The sequence below is a fragment of the Helianthus annuus genome, chromosome 10 (genome assembly GCF_002127325.2).
Source record: "Helianthus annuus cultivar XRQ/B chromosome 10, HanXRQr2.0-SUNRISE, whole genome shotgun sequence".
In the NCBI taxonomy this organism is placed as follows: Eukaryota; Viridiplantae; Streptophyta; class Magnoliopsida; order Asterales; family Asteraceae; genus Helianthus; species Helianthus annuus.
The window spans coordinates 5,329,743-5,357,243 of NC_035442.2; the positions used below are offsets into that span (position 1 = coordinate 5,329,743).

Below are 27,501 nucleotides of genomic sequence, written 5' to 3' on the forward strand. Positions count from 1 at the left end.
CAACAATTAGCAACACAACTGCACTACACTCGAACTCTCAAGAACTCTCTGCGATTACACACTTTTGCACACTAGTGATCCTTGTACCAAGCTTGTTATCATCCCGATTTGTAAACCTTGTTTGTTTAATATAGTTGGTGATCGGTAGTTTCCATCACCCGAGGTTTTTTATGCCGGAGATCATTCATTGATTAAGGGCTTTTCCACGTATAAATCCTTGTGTTCATCACTCATTTCATATATTTGTTGTTCATACATTTGTCCAATTAACCAAGCATCATACCTCACAAAATCAGATTTGTTAGCATTATCCTTGTGTGATTTTTGACCAAAACAGCGCTGACGTGGAGCTTAGGTGGACTCATAAAGCCCCATGGGGGCTCCAACCACACCCTATAGCCTAAAGGAAAATGTTGGTGGTACACGTGTCATAATTATATCCATCCCTAGGTTCTTTTTCCCGCTAAACCCTTTACCCCGTTTTGTTATACACACGGGCCTAAATCCGATCCAATAACCACCTTTAGATCCGGTTATCTCTTCTTTTCCAAACAACGCCATCACAAAAAACCCTAATGGTTTCTCTTCTTGCCTTGACAAAAAATCGTTTGTGAAGAATAACAAAGGTGAGTTTTGTATCCGATTTCTCTTTTTCAGTACTCAATTTTGCATTATTCATGTTCATCGTTCTTTTATTAAAGAAGGTATGCAAGCTCTTGGTACTCAAGCGCCACCTGATGAAGAAGGTAGTCTGCTTCACAAAGTGCTTTTAATCAATTTCTCTTAGCCAGTTTCTTCATATTGGTACGAGGATAATTCATGATCTGTAGTTTAAAAATCCTTACTTTTGTCATCTGATAGGAGTTTTATGTGGTTTTTACTTAATATTTTGGGTTTGATTGTTCGATTTTGAGTTTCGTGTTATAGGTTCTTTTGATGCTCAACTGAAGGTGATGTTTCTTTTTTTATCTTTGTGTACAAATGCTAGGTTCACCGGAAGCACTGTGTTGAAAAGTTGTAGTTTTTTTAAATTGTGTCAAATAGGATTAACAAGATTCTGTTTATTAGTTAGTAGGCCATTTCTATAATGAGTGACTTAGAAGTAAAAGGATTGAACATTGGCTTCCATTTACTATATGTTTATGCTTTCTCACACTTTTGTTTTACATTACAATCAAAAGAAAGATGTAGGTTATGAAACTGTAAGGCATGTGAATTTGTTTTGTGATTTTTATGATAGGTTCTGGCCAATGTATGTGAGGAGCTCCCCCTAATGAAATTATGTTATGTATCTGCTCCAAGTGACATTTTTATTATTCACATTATTTATGGTCTGTAACCTCTATAGAATTTTGTAGGTATGTAGACTACATTGTAAATTTATACTAGGGAGAAAGCCCGTGCGATGCACGACATGCATAATAGCTATTGTTTGTTCGTGGTAAGACGTCTGACACGGCCGATGCATAACATGTAAGACAATACGCCTACAAAGGGGCGTGCTTAAACTTTATTAAACCATGGACCATAAGTTGTTTACTTGGCAAAACTTGCCGGCCAAAAAGAAGTGAAAATAAGATGTCTTCCAAGGAAAAAAAAACATGAAACAGAAAAAGGAAAAACGCATAAACTGTCGCATGCCTTCCTATCTTATTGGATAACACATAGACCAAACTTTAGCTAACGCATGCCACTGTCATCCCCAATCCCATCACCAGCCAACTGACTGCAGTGAAATAATTCGGCAGTGTTGAAATGCTTCCATCAGCGTTCCTTACCATCACCGGAGTGAACTTATCCTGTATGTCAGTGGAATAAAGGCTGTAGACGCGTGACAGGCCACACTCTGCTGTGAGTATACTATGAGCAGTGGTCTTTGTCAAGCGTTGGGCTGTGTTATCAAAGCAGACAACGACAGCTTCAGCTGTTGAGTCAAACACCTCGAGTTCTAGCCTGAAACTGTGCAAGGTTTGTAATTTATTTTCAGTTATAAGGCTGCATGAGAATGGCTACAAATTAATACAACTAAACTTTTTTAGAAACAAACCTTCCTCTCAGGAAGACAACGGGGTTTTCGCACCCATCACACCACATATCGTTGTCTTCACGCCCCACACCTTTCATGCAATTCCCACCACCACATGTCAGCTTGAACCACTCTTGGCTATTGCGTATGCGTTTGACTTCAACACGACAGGTGAATTCAGCACTCTGCATATATTACCAGCATAACTATAAACTTTAACCATTTGATTCAAAAATGATAACCAATATTGTGCTTATCCAAAATGACATATCCTAAGTGTATATTACATTCTAATGCAAACCTGATTTGACCTTAACCAAAATGATCAACGTTTACATATGCTTGGTTCACCACGAACTACGTACACTGTTTATCTACCCAATATTCAAATTACATTTTATGTTTTCAATAAATATTTATAAACGTGAATTCGGTATTAAAAAAAACATTACTTTTTTTTCGGTATTAAAAATGTGAATTCGGTATTAAAAATATTTATAAATATTTGTAACTGTTAAAAAATATTTATAAATATCTATAAATGTGAATTCCGTATTTAAAAATAGATTTCGGTATTCAAAAAAAACATTAATTTTTTTTAACCGCAATATAGTCCTCCGATGTGAAGTGGATACAACCAACAATCGTGTGGGGTCAGCTTGGTTGTCACAAACTATACGAATTTGGATTTGGTTATTGCATGTCAAACTCATAAACTGACTGTTAGGTTTTAACATACGAATGTAAGTCCAAATAGATGCTTGATTTAAGGTATTAAAAAATAAGCTTGTGCCTTCATATAATAATCAACTCATACATGCATATGAAAACTGTATGATCATATGTAATAACAATCAACCTGTCACGAAGTCATTTCTTGATTTATAATAATACCATAAAAGGATGAATGTATATATATACTGAACATAAGGTTCTTTTTGAGTCTTAACTAATAAAAAACATCCATATTTATTTAGTGGCAATCTTGTTGTCTAACCCAAAATGTATGATAGAAAATCTAGCACCAAGATCCCACTAAATGCGTTTTTGGTTATTGGGTTACCTTTATAAATAATCCTTCAAGTATCCTTTTAACACAATTAAATTAATTAACTTAAGATCAAAATAAAAAATATATAAACTCATTTGGGTAATCATATTATAATTATCCATAATTAAATATTTGGCATATATAGTTAAGTTAATATTAAATTTAAAAGTATATATTTCTTTAACATTATAATTTTATAAAAGAGACGGTCGAGATAACAAATTACGGAGGCTGGAATCGGGTCATGCGTCCTCCATAATATTATGTGTAGAGATAGAGATATATTGTCCTTTACTCTTCGATTTCGATAAAGATACATAATCTAAAATGAATATTCTATATACACAATGTAGTTTGTAGGGGGCATACCATGTAACATTGAACCTCCAATTCGTTTACGGGTTGCACCTACTTCTGTTTAAAGCAAGATGTATAGATTATGCAACGTACCTTAACCACGCGCGTGTGTGTATGTGAATATATGTTTTTAACTTGATCCGCATAAATAGTTTTGAGCCAATAGAAAGCGAACCGGGGACTAAATAAAAAATGGAACCCAACTAAAAGTGAAAACCAAGGAAACTGAAACCAAACCTAAACGAACCAAAAAACAAACCACACCGAAATGAACCTATACAAACTGAATAATTTTACCGAAACAAATAAGCTGAGACAAATAATGTTGCTGAAATGAAAACCGAACCTGAACCAAAAACAAATAAAGCGAATCTAACCGGAAAGGAAACTAAATTTACACAAAACTAAAAAAAACTGAAAACGGAACAAAAAATGTAAAAGATCTTACCGAAACGAACTCAAAAAACTTAGATCGAAACAAAACAATTCCTGGGAAAAATCAAAACCAAAACGATGCAACTAATGAGATGTCGTACGGAGGCGAAACTAATGAGATGTCATACGGAGGCGAAACCGAAACCTCTGGCGGAGGATTTAAAGCTTTTCCGGCGAACCTCCGATGACTCGCCTTCTCTTTCTTCTGGTTAGGTTTACGGCCGCGACAGTTAACCTGTTCACTATTGGTAAAGTTTTCTTCAATAGCTTCAATTACTTGATGAATTAGCTCTCGGTTAACAGACGTGTCCCACCGGAACCAGTAGTTCGTGTAATAATCGAAGCAATCGCAGTCGAATACCGGAGATTTGTGTGCGGCCGGAGCTTTCTTCTTATTGTTATTATCAGATGATCTAGGGTTTGTGGAATTATTTTTGACACAAATTATTAAAGTAATGTAACTTGTGATTATTAAACTGGAATTGTTTTTGACCCAAATGATTAAAGTAATGTAACTTGTGATTATTAAGTAAATTAAATGAAATTAATAGGATTCTTATAGGCTGGTGCATATCAACTTTTTTACAACCTTGCCTCTTAAATACATTTGTGTCTTTCAATACTATATTATAAAGTATTAATGTCAAATTTTAATCCAAATATGTAATATATTTCTCAATATAATGTTTAATATCATTAATTTGTAAAATATACTTTGGTATATGAATTATATATTGTATTTACTATTGTAATTACTATTTATTATTTTAATTTAATTTTATTGTTACAATTAAAATTTTCTTTTTGAATTATTTTCTATCATTATATCTATACTATATAATAAAAGAAACCTGATTTGGGACACATGTAATTCAATGAGGGCATCAATAATTTATTGATAAATTTTAAATTTAAATTAAAAAGATTTAAATATTATATTAGAATTTTATTTTGATTGTAAATCTATTGATAAGATAACTTATTCGATCTGGATTGTGTTTAACTAACCAACCTTAACCCACTTATTTAACCGTCTTAGTTTCGTATGTTTTTAATGATTTAATTTCATCACATCGATGTTTTATAATTTCTAATATTGCTATACTTTAAGGAAATTTTCCTTTGTAGTTATGATTATAATAAAACTAGGTCATAACCCCGTGTACTACACGGGGTTGAATAAATAAATTTTATATACTAAATAATAAAAAGTATATTTTTAAAAACCTGATTTATTATACGGGTTGAATAAATATAATTTTATATATTAAATAATAAAAAGTTATATCTATAAGAACCATATTGTACGGGTTGAATAAATGTAATTTTATATACCAGATAAAAAAGTTATATCTTTAAAACCACGTATATTACACGAGTTGAATACATGTAATTTATTGTAAACTCTATATAATTAAAAATTTAGTTATATGAACTATTTTACAACCTTCATTAATGAGACTCTTAAATACATGAGTCTCTTAAATACATTCTTTCTTCAAATTAATAAAATTAATATTATAATTGTAACAAACTAGACTTAAAATCTATATATACTTAAAAATTTAGTTATATCAACTTTTTTACAACCTTGCCTCTTAAATACATTTGTGTCTTTCAATACTATATTATAAAGCATTTCACAAGGGTTCTTGCAAAAGTTAAGTAATTACAAGCTATATTGCTTATGGTACAACACTTTATTATCATAGTAAAAACTAAAAGGGGCAAAATTGCATTTCTGCATTACTATTAAAATGAATAAAATTTATAAAGAAAATTCTTATTAATTTAGGCATTTATGATAACCAGCGACACTAAATTCATCATTTATTCAATTCAATGTCAATAACTATGAAACCCTTCATCATCCAAACGCACAAAATAAGACTTGATAAATCACGTTTCTTTTCTCATCGTCTGTCTCTATAGGGTTGTTGTATTCCAATCACCACAAGGGGCTTTACCAATTTAATCTGGGTTGTGATGGGTTCTTGGTGGTCTAAGGTAACCGATCGACGGAAACGGGTAGAGCACCAGGGAGTTTGAACGAATTAAAATGGATGTGCACAAGTAGGATGGATGGTTTTAGGTTCCGGTGACACATGTATGGTTAGGGCTCAGTGGCGGTTGATGGTGTTCTACGAACAACAGTGGGTGGCATTCCGGTGGCTATGGATTCCAGCAATGGAAGGTTTAGGGATTTAGGCTTCTGTTGTTTCCGCCATTCTCGGTACCTTCTACGCATGTGGTGTTGGATGATGAGGTAAATTGTTACAACTGCTTACATTCACTTGCATCTATATTGATTTTGGTTATTGCTTCATTAATGTTTAAGACTGAAAGGTTTACTTATGCCTACCAAGTGCTTAATGAAATGTGTCATCCAAGTTTGCTGCAATTTGTATGTGCAGATTTGTATTTATATCAGCATGTATGGTCTTTTTAGTGATGATTCCAACCCTTCACTTATAAAGGGCTGGTTTGCCACCCAAACTTCATTTAAAAAATGTATAGTTGCTCGCAAATTGTTTTATTTAAACAGTTAGAATATTATGTAATAATATAGTTATGTAAATTGTAATGACAGTTAGCATGTCAATTATTGTTGTAGTTCAATTAAAAAGAGCCCAGTAAGTCTTTACATGTTGAATTTGAACATGACAAAAAGTACAACATGTGTATTTCACAATCTCTTATTTTACAATGTTATCCAATGTTTGAGTGTTTACTTTTGAATTTTTTAGGTATTTTGGAGAACTCCTCATAAGTCGTTTAGACAGGTATATGACTTGCCTTTTTTATCGATTGACTTCTTTCTAGAATATGGTTTGGTTTTGTTATATCTCTCTTCCTTTCGGCATGCTTGTTAAGGAGGTTAATATAAGACCATGGGGTATGGTGGGGCTTGGGTTGGGCTTGGGTTGGGCCATTTGTTGACACGTGGAATGGGAGCCCCCGCACCGCCTGGTTACGTGTCCTCGGGGTATGGCGGGGCGTGGGTTGGGCTTGGGTTGGGTGTGGCAGATTGTTAAAAAAAATAATACAAAAAGAGCAAGCTAATAAGAGCAAGCCAGCTAGCATGTCCCCCCACCCCACGCCCGGCTTGAAAGCCAAGCCCCAAGGGCCACGCCCCAACCCAACTTGGGCGTTTTCCCCCAACCCACGCCCAAACCCCCGCCCCAAACCCCATGGCCTAAGATATTATCTTGTAAAGTTTTATGTTTCATTCTACTAGATCATTTGATATAACTACAAAACGGGCGGATCAGGTAACAGATAAAAAATCAAAACCGATAAAAAATAGGAATAAAAAAACTTGGTAACGCATCACTTCGAATGTATAAAGACATATAAGGGGAGAAGTTGGCTTTTGAAAAAAATAAACTTGGTGTCGTTATAAATGGAAAGGCAACAAAAAAAACTTTCAACTATAATTGACTGATTTCCATAAACAATGTAATTGTGCATATTTATTTTGGATAACCGTCTACATAAATGTTTCGTGCTTTTCCTTCCCAGGCCTGCTTATGCAGATTCGGATTCAGAAGAAACAGTTGACAGTGACCCACATGAAAGGTATACCATCTGCACTTAGTGTTAGTAATGAAAACCCGTACTACTTTTCGATGCATATATACGTAAACATAGTATACCATTTTTAATAGTTTTCTTTTCGTTATTTCACTGCAGTCAGTTGGCTGGTGATGAGATTGGGGATGACGGTGGCATGCGTTAGTTAAAGTTTGGTCTATTTGTTATCCAATAAGATAGGAAGGCGTGCGAGAGTTTATGCGTTTTTCCTTCATCTGTTTCATGTTTTTTTTTTCTTGGAAGACATCTTTTTTCACTTCTTTTTGGCCGGCAAGTTTTGCCAAGGAAACAATTTATGGCCCATGGTTTAATAAAGTTTAAGCACGCCCCTTTGTAGGCGTATTCTCTTACATGTTATGCTTTGGCCGTGTCAGACGTCTTACCACGAACAAACAATAGCTATTATGCATGTCGTGCATCGCACGGGCTTTCTTCCTAGTCAATCATAAAAAGTTAAACATCCATTCAGTTGATGATTTATTGGTAATTGATTTTTAATTTACAGAATTCACAGGTGCTGATTCAAAGGTTTTTAACAACGATGAAAGTTAGAAAAGGAAAACATAGGTTTTAAAAGAAACGGAAACGAAACCTTAATGGTGGCATTGTCTCTTGTCTAGAATCCAGTATGGCTACTTCGTTATTATTTAGAAAAGAGAAATACAGATTCAATTTGTATAGAGTTTTTTATAAGTATGAGTTATATGATTTAATTATCCGTTTGAATTATTTAAAATCTTAAAGTAGATGCAATTTAAAAAAAATACAAAATAAAAGGTTTGATTGTATTTATTTGAAAACTCCAAGGGGGTGGTACAATCAGTAAAAATAAGAGAAATGGGGGTGCATTTAGCAACACCCATGTGAAAAATAGCTGAATCATTGGATGGTTCCATTAAGAGGTGAAGTTTTTGTGAACCAAACACCCTAGCCTCTAACTGATTCAGAGGCTAGCCTCTTAATGGAGCCATTCAGATGTAAACAAACAGCCCCTTCATATATATATATATATATATATATATATATATATATATAATATAATATAACGAGTTGGCGTCAACCCACGCGTTGCTGCGGGATTTGAATTATGCGTGTCTTTAGTATCACTATATACGATGCAAAATTTCTTAAGTTTATGCTAAACACGGGCATTGCAGCAAGGTATTCATATACAAACCAAACATTAAAGACCTGTAACGTTTAAGTTATAATAATAGTAGTTTTAATTAACATAGCTTAGATATCATAAGCGCCTTTTAGATCCAGTAGTATTTCTCCTCAAATACTAACGGGTTTCAGGCCATCAGCCTACAAAGTCCAAATCACCGGCTTGAGTTTTCAATGGAGAAGTGTAAACGGGCAAAGGTGACGACATGACCATCCCTGAGAATGCCAAGAAACTATAGGGGCCCGAGCGAGAATAAAAAATGGGCCCTACAATATAAACTCAGTAAGTCATTAATAAACAGTCAATGTCAATGATACAACGATATTATGATAACAATACAAAATAAAGCATGCAAGATAACCTAATTCACCTCTGTAAACGAATCATGAGACTTGTAAAAAATTATAACCAGTATCATTTTTTAATTATCAATTAGTCGAGTCAAATAAATTTTACATATTTAAACCTATCAGGCTATCCATACATTTGAATATTTCAATAGTTTTATGGTGAAATTTTTTACTAATTATGGTTTAATTTAAAATATTATTTATGTAATAGAAATGTAGAAGTAGTTATATAATCTAAAATATTACTCTTTTTATATACTATTCTCAAAAATAATTGAATAAATAATATATATATAAGTGTTAAAACAAATAAAAAATAACTAAATAAATAATATACAATTCTATAACCTTTAAAAATTTAACTGACTTATTTCAGTGAAAGTTAATTAAAAATAATTACTACAAAATAGTTTAACGAAGCACCGATCATTGAAAGTTAACTAAAAACATAATTTACTATAAAATAGTTTAACTAACCACAGATAATAAAATATGAAATATGAATTTTTTTTATTTTTCTTTTTCTCTATTTTAAAGATGTGTATGTTTTATTGTAAGTTAACTTTTCCGATTACCCTTCAAGTCTGGTTTTAACTTTAGTTTTAAAAACAGAAACATAAAATAACAATAAATAAATAGTGCCCTTATCTTCTTCTTTTACTCTATTGACAACGGAGGACCCGAGGAGATGTTGCCACTTCGTCGGCCAGAAATGAAAACGCCTATCCACTACTCGTGTACTGTTTCCGATATCATCTAATTCTTTCCAAAATTCGTAGAATTCGACGTTCCAACCTCATCAGAAAACAAACTCGCCGCATAACCCCTATAGACCCACTGAGAGAGCGGACCCTAAGCGGTCACCCACCCCTCCCCCCTCAGGGCCAGCCCTTGGTGACGATATCTTGTGCAACTGCCTGTTATGTCAAGTCGGATGCGGAGGAACCCGAGGGGCTATTGTGGTGGCGGGTTTAGGTTGTGTTGTGTGGCAATGAAGAAGAAGGCAAGAAAGTAGCAGAGAAAGATGGTTGGAGTCGAAAATGAAAAAGAAGGCAATAAAGGTTGGAGCGTTTGATGGTTGAAGACGACAAGAGACGACAGGCGTTTAATCAGCGGTGTTGGCACTGTTGCCGGTGTCCGTTATTGTTCGTCGTAAGTTATTTAAAGGCAACCATAACACTGGTACTATGGCGTTAATGAAGAAGCGAGAAATGTTGGGTTCGTTTTCAGTTACCGTTGTTTCCGTTATCAAGTAGATATTTAGTTGCTTTTGATTATGGTGGCATACGTCCTTGACTATGATGATTTAATACAAAAAGCCGCCATGATAATACATACGGGTATCCGTTTCTTTCAGTTTCCTTCTTATGTGCCGCCACATTCAAAAAACACCATTTCTACAGAAAATAAGAAATACATACTAAATATTTAAAAAAAATCAACGCTAATCAAATTACGAAAGCAAGCATAGAGCATGGATGGCAGAAAGGTGAAAACGCGAAACATTCAGGGTAATTTGCAGATACATATATGTATATGTCATGAACCAGTGTGATGAATCAACACACCTCTTCGTATGACGGTTGTATTATTTTATTTCGAATGGAACGTCGGTTCGGTTATGAAAATTGAAGTCACCACCAATAGAATCTGATTGTATAGTTGTTTGGACGTTGGCAATTTGTATAATATATAATATATAATATACAATATGGATGAGTATAATAAAATATACAATGTGGATATAATATATTTCATTGAACGGTGCGGGTGGCAATTTGTATGGTATGAATGAAACGGTGTGATGATTTGATTTCAACCGAAACGGTGGGATAGATATTGACCGGTGGAAAAGTTGGTGGTAAAATAATATTGACCGGTGCAACTTCCTAATTGTATATATACATTTTGAATGAACCGGTGTCTGACGATGAAGTGTTGCGATGATTTCTTTATACGCATCCTAAGTTGGTAATTGTATAAGGATATAATATATGTGTGTGTTTTAGAGATAATTGATATTGGGGGGAAATTTGAACTGCATGGGGAAGTGGTTTTTGCATTTAATGTTTCTGAACACCATCATCAAAAGCTCCCCAACTTCCTCTCAACTCTTCTTATCATATATCACCCTCGAAGTCATTCTCTCACACACACAAACGCACTCTCTTCTTCTTCTTTTGGCGCTTTTTTTCTTCAGATTTTAGGGCTCCATCTAGACGGAGATGTCAAAATCAGTTATGTTTGAAGGGCGGAGGATCGTCCCTTTCTCTAAGTTTCATCGATGATTTCAATCCTGCGAAAGATATGTGGAATCTAAAGGCTCGAATCATCTGAAAATGGACGCATGTGTTTCGGATGGATCTGATCTTGCTGGATGAGAAGGTATTTACTTTTTTAACTTTCTTTTTCATGAGTATTATTTATAGTTTTGTGTAGTGGTACGAGTTAGGGTTTGGATACATTAGCACTTTATTTCCGCAATTTTATATTTCACGTCTATTGTTTGCTGTTTGGATTATGATATTAGGGTTTTTAACTTTGTAATGTATTCTGATATTAGGGTTTTTTTCGTACATTTCAGGGTTGTAAGATTCAGGCTGGTATCAAGGGCCCTTTGATACCTTATTTTGACTCCCAACTTCAGGAAAATTCGGTTGTTGTTTTGTCCAGGTTTGGTGTTGGTGAAAACCTGGACCCATACAAAGTTGTGAATCATGCTTATAAGATTAACTTTTATCTTGTACAATTGTTAGACCTGCTTTTGGTTGGGAAGGTGTTGAATACGGTTTTAAGTTGATCTCACATTCACTTATTGACAAAGGAGAATGCAAAGGCCTTTTGACTGTTGGTATGTATTTTGTTTAGTTGCAGTTCTTAGAGCGTTTTGGACAACATTAATTAACACAAAATTAAATGATGATTGTTATGGGAAAATGATAAGTCACTTACTTTTATTAGAGTGAAACCGAGAAGTTAGGGGTTTGCATACAAAGGGACATAACAATTATAGCCACATTAATATAATAAAGTAGAATTAAAAACATCATTAAAGCTGTATTAATGAAGGTAAATATGTAGTTAGGGTCTAGAATCAATGTCCTTTAATTGATGTATGGTTACAATATAATTTAATATCATGTTAAATTAGAAACCATACATACTGTAAGGAACATGTATAACAATATATCACTAAGTAACATTAACTATTGAGTATTTTTTAAATATGGTTAAGAACACATAGTAAATTAGGTGACATATACAATTATTATGATTGTCTCTTATGTTATAATTATTAACAGTATTATTATTGTTATTAGATGACATGGATAAGTCAAAAGGAATAATGTAAACCTGTGTGCTATTTGTGTAAATGTTTATCAATGATTCATATGATAGTAAGATGGTGTAACCTAAGCGAAGCCCCTCTATCATGATAGTTAAGATGCTTAGATGGTTATGAATAATTCACAAGACGATATATATGATAATATAACCTTTACGTAGACGCATTCTCTCATGTTATTCCTTTTTACTTAAAAATTTAGCAATTATTAAACATTATGATGCATTTTTTAAATGAAAAATATTAGAGTATTATAAAGGTTATGTTCGTACAAAAATCAGGGGGGGGTTGCTTCTTGTCATACAATAACAAAAAAATGATTTTGACCATTTTGCCCTTACTACTTTCTCATGTTGACATGATTCTTCAAGATTTGGATTTAAAAATGAAAGTGATAGTGTATTAGGGGGTGTTCGGCCGAGATTGTTTAAGGGAGTGGGAGTGTGATTTTTAAAATGGGTTTTCTTGAAAATGTGAAGTTTATGGAAGCATGTTCAAGGGTTAATCATTGATCTTAAACCTACACTCATTTTATATTCAGCGTCATCATGTTCTCTGAATTTTGAATATGCTCGTTTAAAATCTTACATGGTTACAACCTGAAATTCTTATTACCTAAAATATGATATCAAATTTTATTAAAAAACATATATGTTTGATTTATCATATACTGATCAATTACACTTTGAATAGTTCAAAGTTTTTAATAACTTTAAGTTTCTAATAATTTTAAGTTAAATAATATTCACTCTATTTTTATGATCATATACTGTAATAGTATTTTTGGTTTCAAGGTATTAAATCGGTTCCCATATTGTATCCGCTTATTGTTTTTGTTTTTGAACGGGAGTATTTATGATGAATTTTTAGTTTTGTGTTTTTTGTCATCTGAAAGTTTATATTTTTTGTTCTTTATTATTTCTCATCTGAAAGTTCATATTTTTTGTTCTTTATTATTATTTAGATGATGAATTTTACCTTTAAGATTTTCTTTTTATTTTCTATTTCGAGATTGTCTTTTTTACATACCTCATCATATATAAAGTAACAGATGAAATGATCCTAACTTAAAATCATATAATGCACAATACTCAAAGTTGGATTCATCTATAAAAGAAAATAAGGGAACTGAAGTTGGTGACTTACCTCTGTCGCGTATGAAAAAGTGACGGCCGTGTTGTTGAATTAGGTTACGGTTGGTGGGTGGTGGTGCACAACTGTATGAAACACTCAAAGTTCGATTCATGATAACAAAAGACCTATTGTCGCCGTACGATGACAATGGTGTTGTTGAATCCGGGTACGGTATGCGGGAAGAGAGAGTGCGAGAGGGAGAAATGAAGTAGTGATCCAGCATTTGTGGCTTATTTCAGGTCTTTAAGAAATGTTTAGTTGGCTAATCCAATCATGGCCATTGAAGTTTCTTCAATAAATGGTAACGGTTTCATGCGATGATGACTATTCAGAGTATCTGAATTAATATGGTTTAAATATTGGTGAGTTGTTCCTTTATCTAATTAAAACATATTGGTTACTTGCAGTAAGAATTCAAATAGACAGAAGACTTTATATTCATTCACTAATAAAAGATATTGGTTAGTTGTAGTAAGAATTCAAATGGACGGATCACTGTATATTGAATATTCACTAATTTAATTAAATGCTTTAATGTAATTTAAAATCATTTATGTTCTTTATTAGTTGGGTTTACGGTCCTTGAATGAGAAACACAATTAATAATTCTTTTTCTTTTTCTTTTTTCTTTATTAATTGGAGAAGGACAATTATGCCCCGTTATTAAGGTAATCAAGTGTTGTACTATAAGCACTATAAATTGTAATTACTTACTTTTTGCAGGTATCCTTAGAAAATACTTTATAAAGACACAAATATATTTAAGAGGCTCATAATGAAGGTTGTAAAAAAGTTGATATAACTAAATTTTTAAGTATATATAGATTTCACATATTGGCTTATTTATGGTCATCTCTTTATGGATTTTTTTTAGCTAGGTTGAGTACATTATCAATAAGTATATAAGTATTTATCTATATTATTATAAAAAGGAGAAGTGATGTACACACATGTAATTTTACATGGCGTCTATTATTTTATGCAATATGTACAACTAAACAATGCTTGTTTTGTGAGGGTAAAACTGAAATGAAGATGAAATTTTAAGACACTGGAAGGGTATAATAGTAATTCGACCGACCCATCACACTCACACACCCAAATTTCTTTCCTTCACTGCCCTTAAAAGAAACCTAACAGACTCTCACAATCAAACCACGAGTGAATATAGCAAATGAAAGGGTCGAAACAATTATAGATGAAATTAATTCGATGAGGGAGAGAAAGAGAAGAAAACAGAGAGGGGGGAGAAGGCCCAAGGCTCTCCGGCCACAGCGACATCGATGACGACGGCGGATTGAAGCTCGGATTTCCGATGGCAGCGCCCGATACTTGGATGGTGGTCGATCATCCGAAAAGACTGGTCGTTGGGCTGATCTGGTGGTGGTTAAAGATCAGGTGATGGATTAACCGAGGGTTGAATGGCACCATCATCCTCTTAAATCGATCAAGCTTGCAACCTGGTAAGACAATCTAAACCTTGTTAAATTGATCAATGTAGTTTTTGTCCGTGGTTGCCAGATTTCATTCGGGAACCCTTGGTGGCGGTGTCGCTGGCATATTTTTGAACTGTGATTTTGTGGAGGTTTGATCTGTCGGTGTTGATTCTATGTTGATTTTGAAGTATTATAGAGTACACATTTGAAGAATTAGGGTTCTTATATAGTGTTTTTTAGGCCATAATGCTGAATCTTCCAACATCTGACATGATAGAATCATGCTCCATAGCTGGTCCTGGCTTTATAAACGTGAAGTTATCAACACAATGGATAGCCAAGGTATTTAATAATTATTATTATTATATTTATATTTGAAAATTTCTACTTAACATTAAAATTTTGTTTCCTGCAGAGAATCCAGAATATGCTAACAGATGGCATTGACACATGGGCACCAAGGCTCTCTGTCAAAAGGGCGATAGTTGACTTTTCATCACCCAACATTGCAAAGGAAATGCATGTAGGTCATTTGAGGTCAACTATCATTGGAGACACGATAGCCCGTATGCTTGAGTATTCTAAAGTTGATGTGCTTCGCAGAAACCATGTTGGGGATTGGGGCACTCAGGTACATGCTTCTTTAGTGAATTTTTTTTATTATTATAAATCTTGGGAACTAATTAAGAAGCATGTGTAAATAAATAATGCAGTTTGGAATGTTGATTGAGTTTCTCTTTGAGAAGTTCCAGATGGGGAGGTTACTGATCAGGATATTGGAGAACTAGAGGTGAGCATAGTTACTCTTAGTTTCATATACACCACTTGTGGAATCTCATTGTCATGTGAATGCTTCTAATTACATACATTCTCAATTGGTAGTTACAGCAAATCCATATGCTTGTTCAGTTGTTTATCTTTATTTTATGTTTAATTTGTGCTTGGTAAAATTTTTTATCATGTTTATGCTCTATATGTACTCAATGCAGCTTATGTATAAACTTATTTTTGGCAAACAGTAAATTTTGTTTAGAATAGTTGAAACTAACATTTAAAAAAAGGCATATAGAGAATGATATATCTTGCATTTCTAGCCAAGCACCTTGCATTTTTTTATTTATTTTACTATTGCGTCTTGCTTGCCTTGGACGTGCGGTTTTTCTTCGCCTTGCACCTAGGTTCCAGGCACGGCCAATGCGCCTTTCGCCTTTAACAACACATTTTGCTGAAGAGGGAGGGTTTTGATGTTTGTTTGTTTGGAATAGGTACCCATGTCAAGCTCCCTGGTCCTTTCTTGAAAGAACCAAATACGAATTTCACACCTCTTACAATAAGATGATACGGTTCGTATGAACTAGGAGGCGTTTACAATAAGACGATACGGTTTGTGCAAAGATTCTGAAATTTTGAAGATACCTACTGGTTTAATATATAGTTGCAGCATTAAAATGATGGTTGTGCAGGCTTTGTGAGGCTTCAAAGAGTATTAACAAGTAAAAATGTGAAGCGACTAATGGTGACTGCCATGAAGCAGATGCAGCTGTTGGTTAGAGTCCAAACACAAATTCAGTCACGTAGAATCCAAATGTCAAAGAATCAAGCACAAGAACAATCATCATAAGAAGTAAGATATAATTTCTTGGCCTTTTTTCTAAAATACATGGCTTTTTGTTTTAACATAAGATATATTCGCAGTCAAATTTCTAACAAAAACAGCCATTTAATAAGCACCAAAGAGATTAAAACTAGAAAAAAGACGCAAAATTGTCGATCACATTAATTATTTATTAAAAGTCTTTAAGAGATTGACAATTGGTTTGTAGGTCAATCTAACCCAATAATCCAACTATAACGACCAGTTCAGAATGGCCATTTTTAACCCGAATACATGTTGAGCCATCATTACCCAGCCCATTCACTCTGCCATCATGCAAAAGCATACCATAGTAACTCATATTTATTAATAATTTATTCTTTTTTTGTTCATACATTTGAATTTGAATGTAGAATATATTTTCATGCAGGCGTATCATGAAAAATCATATTCGTAGTGGTGGTATTTCAACCAGGCATGGTTTAAAAAAGCACGCCTGAGGCGTGAGGCGCTAGAGGCGTTTTAAAGAACGCTTTTTTGGACTGAGGCACTATTCTACAAGGAGCGCTATGAACCCGTGCTTCAGGCTTGAGGCGCTAAGAAAGCGAGGTGGCACTTCAGTCAAAATCAGGTTTGATTCGGGCCCAACATTTTTGAGATGGCACTTCATGTAATTAGCAAAGCTATGAAATTGTGAGATGAGATGTTCACAGCTTTCAATCCTTTGTTTTTGGATCAGTACCTTACGTTGAGAACGAGAAACCTTACTTTTTTAAAGTACGAAGTTGGCAGAAAAGATTTGGAGAGTTTTCTACTTTTTAGACCAAAGAAAGGAGTAAGCTAAGACTATTGGGTGTGGAGGGACTTGGGTTGGGGGCATTGCTCGACACATGGCGAGGGTGGGATCCACAAGCTAATACTAAAAAACTAGGGGTGTAGTGGAGCGTCGCTTAGCTGGGCGTGGCCAGCCATGTGGAATTTTTAAAAAAAAACTACAAACCTACATTGAACCAGCCAACCACAGCCTGCCAAGTCAACCCCCCCCCCCCCCCCCCCCCCAGGCAGAATCTCCACGCCAAGCGGCCAACGCTGATCAAAACGCCAACCCAGGGTGGAGCCCCCGGCTTTAAACGGCCAAAACGCCCAAAACCCACGCCCACACCCAACAGTCAATGTGAAACATAAAACACTTTTATGCAGATTTTTCTGCACTGTACAGTGCACACTGCACAACTCTACAACATTGACTCTTTGCTGCAAGTAATAGAGATTTAAAACAAGTTTAGTTTATTCAAGGTTCTAAAAATTTAATTTAAAATATAATAGTTTATCAATATTTTGGTTCTTTGAGGTTTATTAGTTCTATATATAGCTTATTTTTGGTTCTATAAAAACATAAAGCTTCTAGAATTGAATTATAGTTTTTTTATCTTATTTTTTTGTTTAAAGATTAATAACGTAGAAAATATTCTCTAAAATTATATATAGAGATTTTTAGTACCAAACGCCTCGTTTACGTGAAGCTCACGCCTAGCGCTTTGCGCCTTGGTTTTTAGGGCTGCAGCCATGGAGAATTATTATTTTCATAATTATTATTTGTCATCATTTAATATTAATTTATCAATGAATTTTTGAAAATGACAAAAACTCACAGATTTAACCACTTGGTGGCAGCTCAGAGCGTTTCTAATCGAGTGTTATTTAGTCAAAAATGATTTTTTGTTCTAGCCTTTTAGGGGCTTTTGTTGGAGTGTACTTGAAAATCTGCAAGTGTGGGTGTGGGGGTTGATTGCTGGAAGTGGGCTTTCGATACATCAGGTATGTTCACTGTTCGAAGTTTCAGGAATCATCTGCATCAGGCTATTAAGGTTAATTTCCTGGACTGGAGAGTGTCACTAAATAGGGTCTCAACGAACCTGGAGGATGTTTTGTCCATGGTATGTCCTTTGATTCGTGCCAGCTGTACCGGAGACAGTGGATTATCAAATTTAATGATAATGTTCTGGGAGACTTCAATGGTGAAGCTGTGATAGGCCAGGTATACCATATAATGGCGCATATTATTGTATATCAATTCGGTTGGCAAATAAATAATCTTGCGATATAATTTTCAACAAAATAAAGTTGGGTTATGCAACTGGAAGCCACTTGCAGATTGTTTCTTTGTCTCTTTATCTACAGTTTCCCTTGTTATGATCGGGGGAGAAAGAGTTTGTTTACGAATGCTGCATAACTTCTACGGCTTCACCTGCATCGATAGAGGGTTCTTACGTGTTTATCCCGGGCAGGCGTGTCGTGCTATGCTCATCATATCATTTTTAAGCATTTGTATTAGATAAATTTGTAAAATGTGTGTAATCTGTTTGCAGATTGGCGGATCCACAAGGAAGCCCCTTTGAGGTTGAAATTGCTAGATTTCCTTTGGTTTTGCCAGAGTACATCTTCTGATGCAACTATTCTGTTATCCATGGTCACTATCTTGGCTTAAAGCCGTTTGTTTGATTTCTGTCTCGACCCGTTAGTTATACTTGTTAGGTAACTGGCTCGCTCTTGGTCTTTTCGGGTTGGGTCTGTTCACAACTGAATATCGTTTTAAGGTTTGCTTTATATTCCCGTCTGTATTATCGATTCCGCTGCAACGCGCGGGCTCCCCACTAGTTATATAATAGAACTTAATCTATCATATAAATTAATACTGTATATATGTGGATGCTAATCAACAAAATAAATGATGGTTTCCCCATTCTAATTTACTCATTGAGTATTATGTAATATTGGGACAGTAACACTAAATTTAATTACTTAATTTTTACGATCATGTGTGCCTAATAAATAGATAATTTGATGCGTTACATGTCACAATTATGTGAGCCCAAAATGATTTTATTTCGTTTCTCTTATTTCGTCTTTTTGTACTCTATTTGTTAGTAAAAAGAAGTTAATTAAAAAATGCGATACTAATAAAAATGTGTATTTTTTAACGTTTCGTTTATTCAACCCGTGTAACACACGGGGTTCTAATCTAGTATGCAATACACTAAATTTGTTATATAATTTATTAGTGGGAATTTGAAGTATTAAAATAAATAAATAAAAGTTAAAAATCCTAATGAACTACTGAACACAAAGGAACAAAAACGAACACTTTACTGAAAGTTTACGAACATATATGAACGAACGTAGCCTCAGTTCATATTCGTTTGTTTTACTAAATGAACAAAATTTCTTATTATTGTTCGTTGAACAAACACAAATGAACTTCTGCCGAACGATAACTTTTGCTCCAATAAAGGCTCTTCTAATATTCTTTTATTAGTAACTATATTAGTAATGATCAACTATTGGTGTCTGTTATCTAACATAAATAACTTAGGGGCTGTTTGGCAATATCTGAATGGTTAAGTGCTGAATCAGTAAGAGGTCTGAACCATTAAGTGTTGAACCAGTAAGAGTGTCTGAACCATTAAGAGCCTATATAATGCTTAACCGTTTAGAGGCAAATGTCTGACCAATTGAGATTAGAGGTTTTAACCATTCAGACTCTGTATAAGGGGTTGTTTGTTTACCTTTTAATGAGACGGAAAATTGGTTTTTAATAAACCAACCTTTGTCCCGTTGGTAAATAATAATCTTACCTACGTAATTGGTATACAATAATCTTACCTATCAACATGTTGGTACTCAATGAATTTCCGTTAATTTTTTTTAACTGAAGTTAATTTTTAAGTTTTATTTATTACACAAAAAGTCCCTGTAGTTGTAATTTACTAGTTTTAACTATTTTATAAAACAAAAAAACCTCAAGGGACTGTAATTTACTAGTTTTAAAATAGTTAAAACCAGTAAATTACAACTACAGGGACTGTTTGTGTAATAAATAAAACTTAAAAACTAACTTCAGTTAAAAAAATTAACGGAAGTTCATTGAGCACCAACATGTTGATAGGTAGGATTATTGTATACCAATTACGTATGTAAGATTATTATTTACCAACGAGACAAAAGTTGGTTTATTAAAAACCAATTTTCCTAATGAGAATCTTAATGGTTCAGACATCTTACTGATTCAGCACTTAATGGTTCAGACTGTTTGTTTCGCGAGCAGATGTCTGAATGGTTCAGACATTTGCCTCTGAATGGTTAAGTTTTATACTGAGTCTGAATGGTTAAGACCTTTAATCTGAATTGGTCAGACATTTGTCTCTGAACGGTTAAGCATTATACTAGCTCTTAATGGTTCAGACCCCTTACTGGTTCAGCACTTAATGGTTCATACCTCTTACTAATTCAGCACTTAACCATTCAGAAGTTGCCAAACAGCCCCTAAATCTTAACCATTCAGAGACAAATGTCTGAACCATTCAGACATCTGCTCGTGAAAAAAAAAACAGTCTGAACCATTAAGTGCTGAACCAGTAAGAGATATGAACCATTAAAAGCCTCATTAAGAGGTAAACCAACAACCCCTTAATATATCTTTTGTCTTTGAGCGCCTTTTGGTTTCAATTAAAAAGAGTCTTTTAAGGGCTTAGAAAAAACTTCAAGATCTTTGAATAATTGTAGTACTAAACAAACCCAAACACCCCTCAATTGAGAATCTACAATTGAACCCTTAGATTTCATAGCTATAAAGAGTAAGTTTTGTAAAAAGAAAAAAAAGAACAAGAACCTATTCCAAATTCACTAAGTGTTGAGCAATAGCTACACCAATATCATTAAATAAAACTATGACACATTATCCTATATATTAAAAACCAGACCTTGTGAATAGTATATGAGGGTATTTTATTGTCTTTTCTAAATATATAAACACCAAAAACACGGTCATCATCACTTTCTCATCTCTACAACCCACTTCATTTCAAAACCCTAACACCAAACCTACCATCACCGCTCCACCATCACATCTGTAAAGCACACACAGGTTAGGGTTCTACAGAGAGGAGTAAGAGCGACAGATTACAGAGGGGAGAGCGGAGCGACGGTGATGGAGGCACCGACCGTCGTCTCCTGCTGGCCAACCAGCTGTTAGGACGGTGGTGATGATATGGTGGTATGCCGCAGCGTTGGGGACGGAGCCATCTCCATCTCCATCTCCATCTCCATCACCACATCGACCACCGCCCTCCATCATCGTCCTCAACCCCAAACGCCGTCGCACCCCGCCACCCACTCCGTCGCACACATCCGCCTCCAACCAACCTCCATCTCCATCACCACTTCCCCGTCGCTGGTTCTCACCACCACGCCCTCAGCTGTCTTCTCCAACCACACCGGAACCACCACGCACCATCGTTCGCTCTCATCTTCGTCGCCGGTCTCCGATATCAGGTAAGTCAGCGAAGTAGAAAATAGATCTTGTATAGACCAAATCATTCCAGATGATATTTTGTGATTCTCTGAATTCAAGAAAGTGAGAGAGGGAGAGGGGATTGGGTAAATGATGGTGAATTAGGGGCCCCAAGGTTTGGACCACCATACAAAAAATACGAGGCCATTCTTTAAGTTTGTGGGGACATGTGGTACGAAAGATGTTCGATCAAATGCCCAACCCAAATTTTACACTTAGAAATGACGAGTGTCCTATGTGTTAAAGTTGAAAATATCATGCTCCTCTAGAAACTCTTTGGATGTCTATTTTCTTATTGGGTGGGTATATTATTGGTGTTACACTGTTCCTTGTATCTTATAAGCTAATTATTTGATCAGCGGAGAAAAAAGAAAAAGAATCAACAACTCCTGCTGCTCCTACAATTGAACGGCCTGTACGGCAACGGAAGTCTGTAGAACGACTGGTTGCTGTCATTAAGAGAGACAATACCAATTACCAAGGAATTCCATATATTAAAGGTTGTTTTTTTTTTCATTTAGAATTTTAAGACTGTTCTTGCTGTTTGTCTTTAAATAACTCAACTAAATTTCCTATATTTGTTGTTATAATGGCAACTTGCAGGGTTGTGGTACAGCACTGAAAGATATTCCCAATGGTAAGGTTTTATGTTCACTTTCTCATATTTATTTTTCCATTTCCTTCTTGCATTAAACACCCCTTGATTTGCTGTCAAAGAATCTTTCGGTTTTAAAGTAATATAAATTGTAAAAGATACCTGCCAGATGCGTTTTCAGCATACTGTAACTTTTGCTCTACAGGAATCATTACTTCGAATTTGTAAATTTGATTGTGTTCCACATGTTTTGTGTATTCTGTACTCAATTAAGCACATTTCTAGACATTCGATCAGTATCCAACATTTTTAATTGAACCATGCTCTGAGTCTAACATTGCATCTTTGGGGACTGATAGAGTAGAAAGTAAGAAAATTGACAACAATGTGAACAAAACGTATATTTAAATGTGTACTAAATTATGTCTTACATTTCAGTTGCATACAAGTTATCAAAGAGGAAGGCGAACGATGACACTCTCAAACTGCTCCATACTATCTTATTTGGGAGGAGAGGAAAGGTAATCAAACTTCAGCTCATGGATGCTATGAATCTATATGGTCTTTTATGTGGTATCTATTGATCCTCTTTGATGTATATTTTGTCGATGTCTAAAGTTTACTATAACGAAGTACAAACCCTACATTGGTGGTGCGAATCATGCACATAAATTGTAGTTAGTAATCATATACATTAATAAACTTCTGTAAGTATGGACTTCGGCAGCAGTTTATATAGTTCTATCTATATATTGGCTCCCGTTTTCTTTGATGTTCTTGTGCACTTTGTGGGCTTACACTAGCCTAAACTTGTTGATACCTAACATTAAGCTTGGATTGAAATTGCAGGCTTTGCAGGTCAAGAGTAATATCTTGCAGTTTTCTGGCTTTGTCTGGCCTGATAATGAGGTAATAATGAGGTAATAATCATTTCATCTACAGTAGAATGTTGATGTTATTTTCTCACTAGCTATTTTCTTTTTAAAGTTACAAGGTATGACAAGCATGCATATGTAGAGAATAAATAAATAAATAGATATTTACACGTGTGACGCAAGAAATCCAAAAGAAAAAAAAAACGTTTTAATGCTTTATAATCATATATGCTAACCACAATGTAAATCGCGCAACGCACGTCGGGCAATGGCCCTAGTTTTATAAATAAAGGTTGAAAGGTAGAGTTCCATGACCCAAGGAATTTGTGTAGTATCCGGATTTCCTCTTACTGACAATATTATCTACTTTGCCAAACAAGGAGCTCATGGATTTGTTTGATGGTGCCTAGTGGAGACTCCTAGAAGGTCACTTGTTCTTATATTACTTTCACATAAACATTATTAACTATAGGCTTTTTCTCTCATCTACTATCATTAAACCCAAAACGTATTGGTGATATCTGAGACATAACATTCCTTATATTCTTGTATCTGGTGCGGACAAATTAGACCAAACCAATGTGCCATTTGCTCCACCATCGATATTGTTTGTAGTAATTACACATCAAATTACTTGATGTGCTTACAATTACACATTAAATTCACACTATTTTATCCTGTTATTTTGTTGTTTCCTTATATATTATAGTAAGTTAGTTGTCACACCTCGATCCGCAGTGGATTATTGATCGGAACGAGATGATTATTCATAGCTCATGATAACTATTATAAATTTACATATTTAAAGCATAACCAGAATAAATGTCATGCATAATAGAAAAATATCAAATAGTTCATACAATACCAATGTAATAAACATAACAAAAACTATCAAATTTATTAACTTAGGCACATCCTAAGTGTCTTCATCTTTAACTCATCTCAAACTTGTGTACCTGTATCATGCGTAAAAATGTTTTTAGGTCAATATAAAGTTTGTGAATAGATCTAAGTTTTTTTTTTAATAAAATATTTTACTTTATTAATTTTTAAAATAAATTAACATGCAATTTCAAGTAAATATAAAACATCCATATCCATCCAACAAAACCAATAATCACCAGAACCAAATACGATAATGAAACATGATCTTATGAAACAATATGAGATTCAAGCCCCGAAGAGCGAATCTAAGTAATAGTCGCGATACCTAGTTCAACCCATGGTCGTGGGGAACCAGTCAGCCAGTGGATCCACATGAAACAATATGACACAAAGCGAGTAACAAGTAGATACATGTACATGACACAATGGACACAAGTAAACGTAACACATAACACCACTTTGATTTGCATGTTGATGATAAGAAGCAAAACTAACATTTGACACATGATACACCCCAAAATAATTTAATAACAAAAAGGGAGAAAATAGATCTACTCACAGTTTTGCGTTCTTTTGATCCATTCGTAAACTACACGAGTATTGAGGGAAAACTCTAAAAGACAATAATCACCCTAAAGAAATAAATAACAACCAAATTAATAAACTCTATAACTTAGGGTTTTTGTCTAACCTAAACTATATATAAAATAATACTAACCTAACTACTAAATTAATATTTGTAACTAAATAACTAATGTGACATATTAAAAATGTTAACCATTAAAATGCTTATGTCTACATTTTAATATGATAGTATACTAATTCTAAAAATCCTTTTAACTTCCAATATCTATAATTTAGTCCAAAATATTAAATTCACAAATAAAAATCTAATATTGTGGAAATAAAGTGACAAGACAAAATAATAAAAAAATACGTCATTATAAGTTAAAATATTAATTCAATCAATTAAGTAGTGGGATTTAGAACTAGTAGAATTTTTCCGGAAGTTAAGTAATAGGATCAAAATGGTGAAAAGAAAGAAAACTCAGGAAGTCATAGAAAAGAAAATTATTTAAACTAAAATGAAATACTCTTTAGAAAATTTCCCTTAAATGAACCTTTAGGCCCCAGGCCCATAAAACCCATACGTTACACAAGCCCATAAACCCAACCGGTCTACTAAAACCCTAACCCTAATCACACTCCTTTTGCACATCCAACCCTATATATCCACCACACCGCCATTGCATCATCATTCAGCACTCTTCTTTCTATCTTCTCTGATTTCATTTCTTCATCCAATTGGTAATCACTTCTTCATTTTCCTCTTCTGTATTCATTTCCTTTCGAAATTATTATTAGTGCAGTGATGAAGCATATATTGTGGACTAGAGTTTCTGATATTGGGCTCTTCTTCCCATTTTATTTTGACGACAAACCCTTGGCTGTCTGAGCACTGTACCTTTCATCTTATTCATAAGCTTTCCACTGATTTTTTAATATTCTTTTTATAAAATTAGGTTAAGAGCTAATGATGAGAAATACAATTATCTTAGCGGATTTCAGTGAGATTACTTTTAATCAATGATCTGATTGTTACACACACTGAAGCTCTTCAATCTCTTTTTTATTTATTTTTTTGTATGAGATGGAATGTAAATAATAATAGCAGTGATGAGGCAAAACACATGAGGATGTGTTAAGGGAAGTGGACAAGACGATTAAAACCGTTTTGCCGTGATCCTCAATTTAAACGACTTCTCCTTCCACTGAGCTTTTTTTTTTATTTATTTTCATTCCAACTTTTATTCAAATTTACATGTTTTTGTCTAATTTGTTTTACACATATATATGTATATATTATTGAAGAGATATGCGGCGTCCATTTACCAATTCTGGAGGATAAGTTGGTTCCTCACGGTGTAATGGCTCGGACGCCATATTAATATTTGTGGCCATCCTGATCAATGGGTCCTCAATACCATTGCATCCTGGAAACACCTCATACATTTTTAATTTTCATTCAATATGAAATCAATTGTAACTAGCTATTGCTCTAAATATGTTAAAGATCCTAAAAAATGTTAATGCCACTATGCCAATTGGATGTCAACACTAATAGTCTTAAGCGAAGCTAGATTAAAATACATCAGTGAAATAAGTTTTAACCTATGTAAAAGTTAGTGGTTATGGTTGTGCTTTGGTATTTTAACTGCTTGTAACCGGTTGACGACATTGTTGAAGATATTAAAATGTTGAGCAACTGTGGTTTTAGTAACAGATTTGTTTAGAAAAGTGTAAAGATTTAAGCCTTTTAGGGTATAAGGAGTGGTTAAACACTTTAAAGTGGCAAACCAAAAAACCGACCAATGAGAGCACGCCATGTCAATTAGGCAAAAGTGTTTAAATTTTGGTGAAAAATGTTGGCAATGGTTTAAACACTTGGTGAAGTGGTAAACTATTTTTTTTTAAAAAAAGGAAAAATGTGTGATTGGTTGAGATAGGAATGGACCCCACCCACAATACCCTCCCTCTCTCTCCTTCTCCCTCTTCTCGAATCGGTAATCCATCACCGATTTTGCTCCTTTGCCGCGTCCCAAGTTTGCCGGCCGTGGTGTTTGCCGCTCGGCAAACACGTTTGCTGTTGATTGCCACATGCCACTCCGTATCCCCTTAGGTTGTATTGGACCTCTGTGTTACTTGCCACCCTATGCTAATTATAGGCCAGGGTAAAGATGAAGAAATCAATGTAGTTGAAGATAGCATGCCGAATTTGTTGTGTTTTTTGTGTTTTTATGTATGTTGCTAAAACAATCTGATAAACACTTGCAAGGTTTGTATGGAATTCATATATGACTTTATCAGCTGGTAAGTTTTTACAGAGTTTTAGGTTTAAGGGATATTTGGCCTAATCTAATAATAAATGAAACTAGTAATATTGCAGCCAAGTGTTGTGGCGTGGTCGTTATGCAAAATTCAAATGAAGGATTCTAAGTAAAACGCAAACAAATTTTTTTTGAAAGGCAAACCAAACTTCTATTAAAACAAAACGCCGGATAAACAACCGTTTACTCAACGTTAAACACCAGCATTACATAAGTTAAAGCCTCATACAAGCCAAATCAAAATTACACCAAGCTTCTCAAGTTTAATCGTTACGTTTCGCCTTATTTTTAACCCACAAAAAACCATATCTTCTAATTTCTTCCTGAATTCTTGCCATGTTCACATGCTTCTTGTTGAATGTGACATCGTTTTGATTCTTCCACGTAACCCAAAGTGCAATCTGAATTAATGACAGG

At 34.3% G+C, this 27,501-nt stretch overlaps 1 protein-coding gene and 4 non-coding genes across 8 annotated transcripts; all 5 read left to right on the forward strand.

The window, feature by feature from the left end:
- The first annotated feature begins 519 nt into the window (after positions 1-519).
- On the forward strand, positions 520-27,044 carry LOC110883867 (anther-specific proline-rich protein APG). 4 transcript variants are annotated; one of them, XR_004870493.1, is made up of 7 exons: positions 520-626; positions 702-746; positions 22,201-22,341; positions 22,445-22,478; positions 22,875-22,957; positions 23,286-23,345; positions 23,692-27,044. XR_004870493.1 is itself a non-coding variant. In XM_035979066.1 (6 exons), the coding sequence occupies exons 1-4, from the start codon at positions 21,534-21,536 to the stop codon at positions 22,909-22,911; spliced, it is 501 nt and encodes a 166-aa protein (XP_035834959.1). In that variant the 5' UTR covers positions 21,259-21,533; the 3' UTR covers positions 22,912-22,957; positions 23,286-23,345; positions 23,692-23,994. The 4 variants fall into 4 exon arrangements, 1 of the variants encoding a protein (XP_035834959.1); XR_004870494.1 differs by having other exon boundaries at positions 523-626; positions 705-746; XR_002560754.2 differs by lacking the exons at positions 520-626; positions 702-746 and adding an exon at positions 21,259-21,822 and having other exon boundaries at positions 23,286-23,356.
- Positions 25,557-25,660, forward strand: LOC118483622. Its single transcript, XR_004870909.1, has one exon. It is a non-coding gene; the product is annotated as a small nucleolar RNA Z157/R69/R10 (small nucleolar RNA).
- Positions 25,725-25,813, forward strand: LOC118483623. The gene has a single exon (XR_004870910.1). It is a non-coding gene; the product is annotated as a small nucleolar RNA R11/Z151 (small nucleolar RNA).
- LOC118483627 lies at positions 25,865-25,977 on the forward strand. Its single transcript, XR_004870914.1, has one exon. It is a non-coding gene; the product is annotated as a small nucleolar RNA Z152/R70/R12 (small nucleolar RNA).
- Positions 26,088-26,211, forward strand: LOC118483633. The gene has a single exon (XR_004870920.1). It is a non-coding gene; the product is annotated as a small nucleolar RNA snoR80 (small nucleolar RNA).
- Positions 27,045-27,501: the final 457 nt, after the last annotated feature.

Bases quoted from the DNA above. Each gene is read 5' to 3' on its own strand.
- LOC110883867 (XM_035979066.1), top strand. From the start codon at position 21,534: ATGATATGGTGGTATGCCGCAGCGTTGGGGACGGAGCCATCTCCATCT. The intron at 22,342-22,444 runs GTTGTTTTTTTT...GGCAACTTGCAG, and splicing joins AGGAATTCCATATATTAAAG to GGTTGTGGTACAGCACTGAA. The intron at 22,479-22,874 runs GTAAGGTTTTAT...CTTACATTTCAG, and splicing joins ACTGAAAGATATTCCCAATG to TTGCATACAAGTTATCAAAG.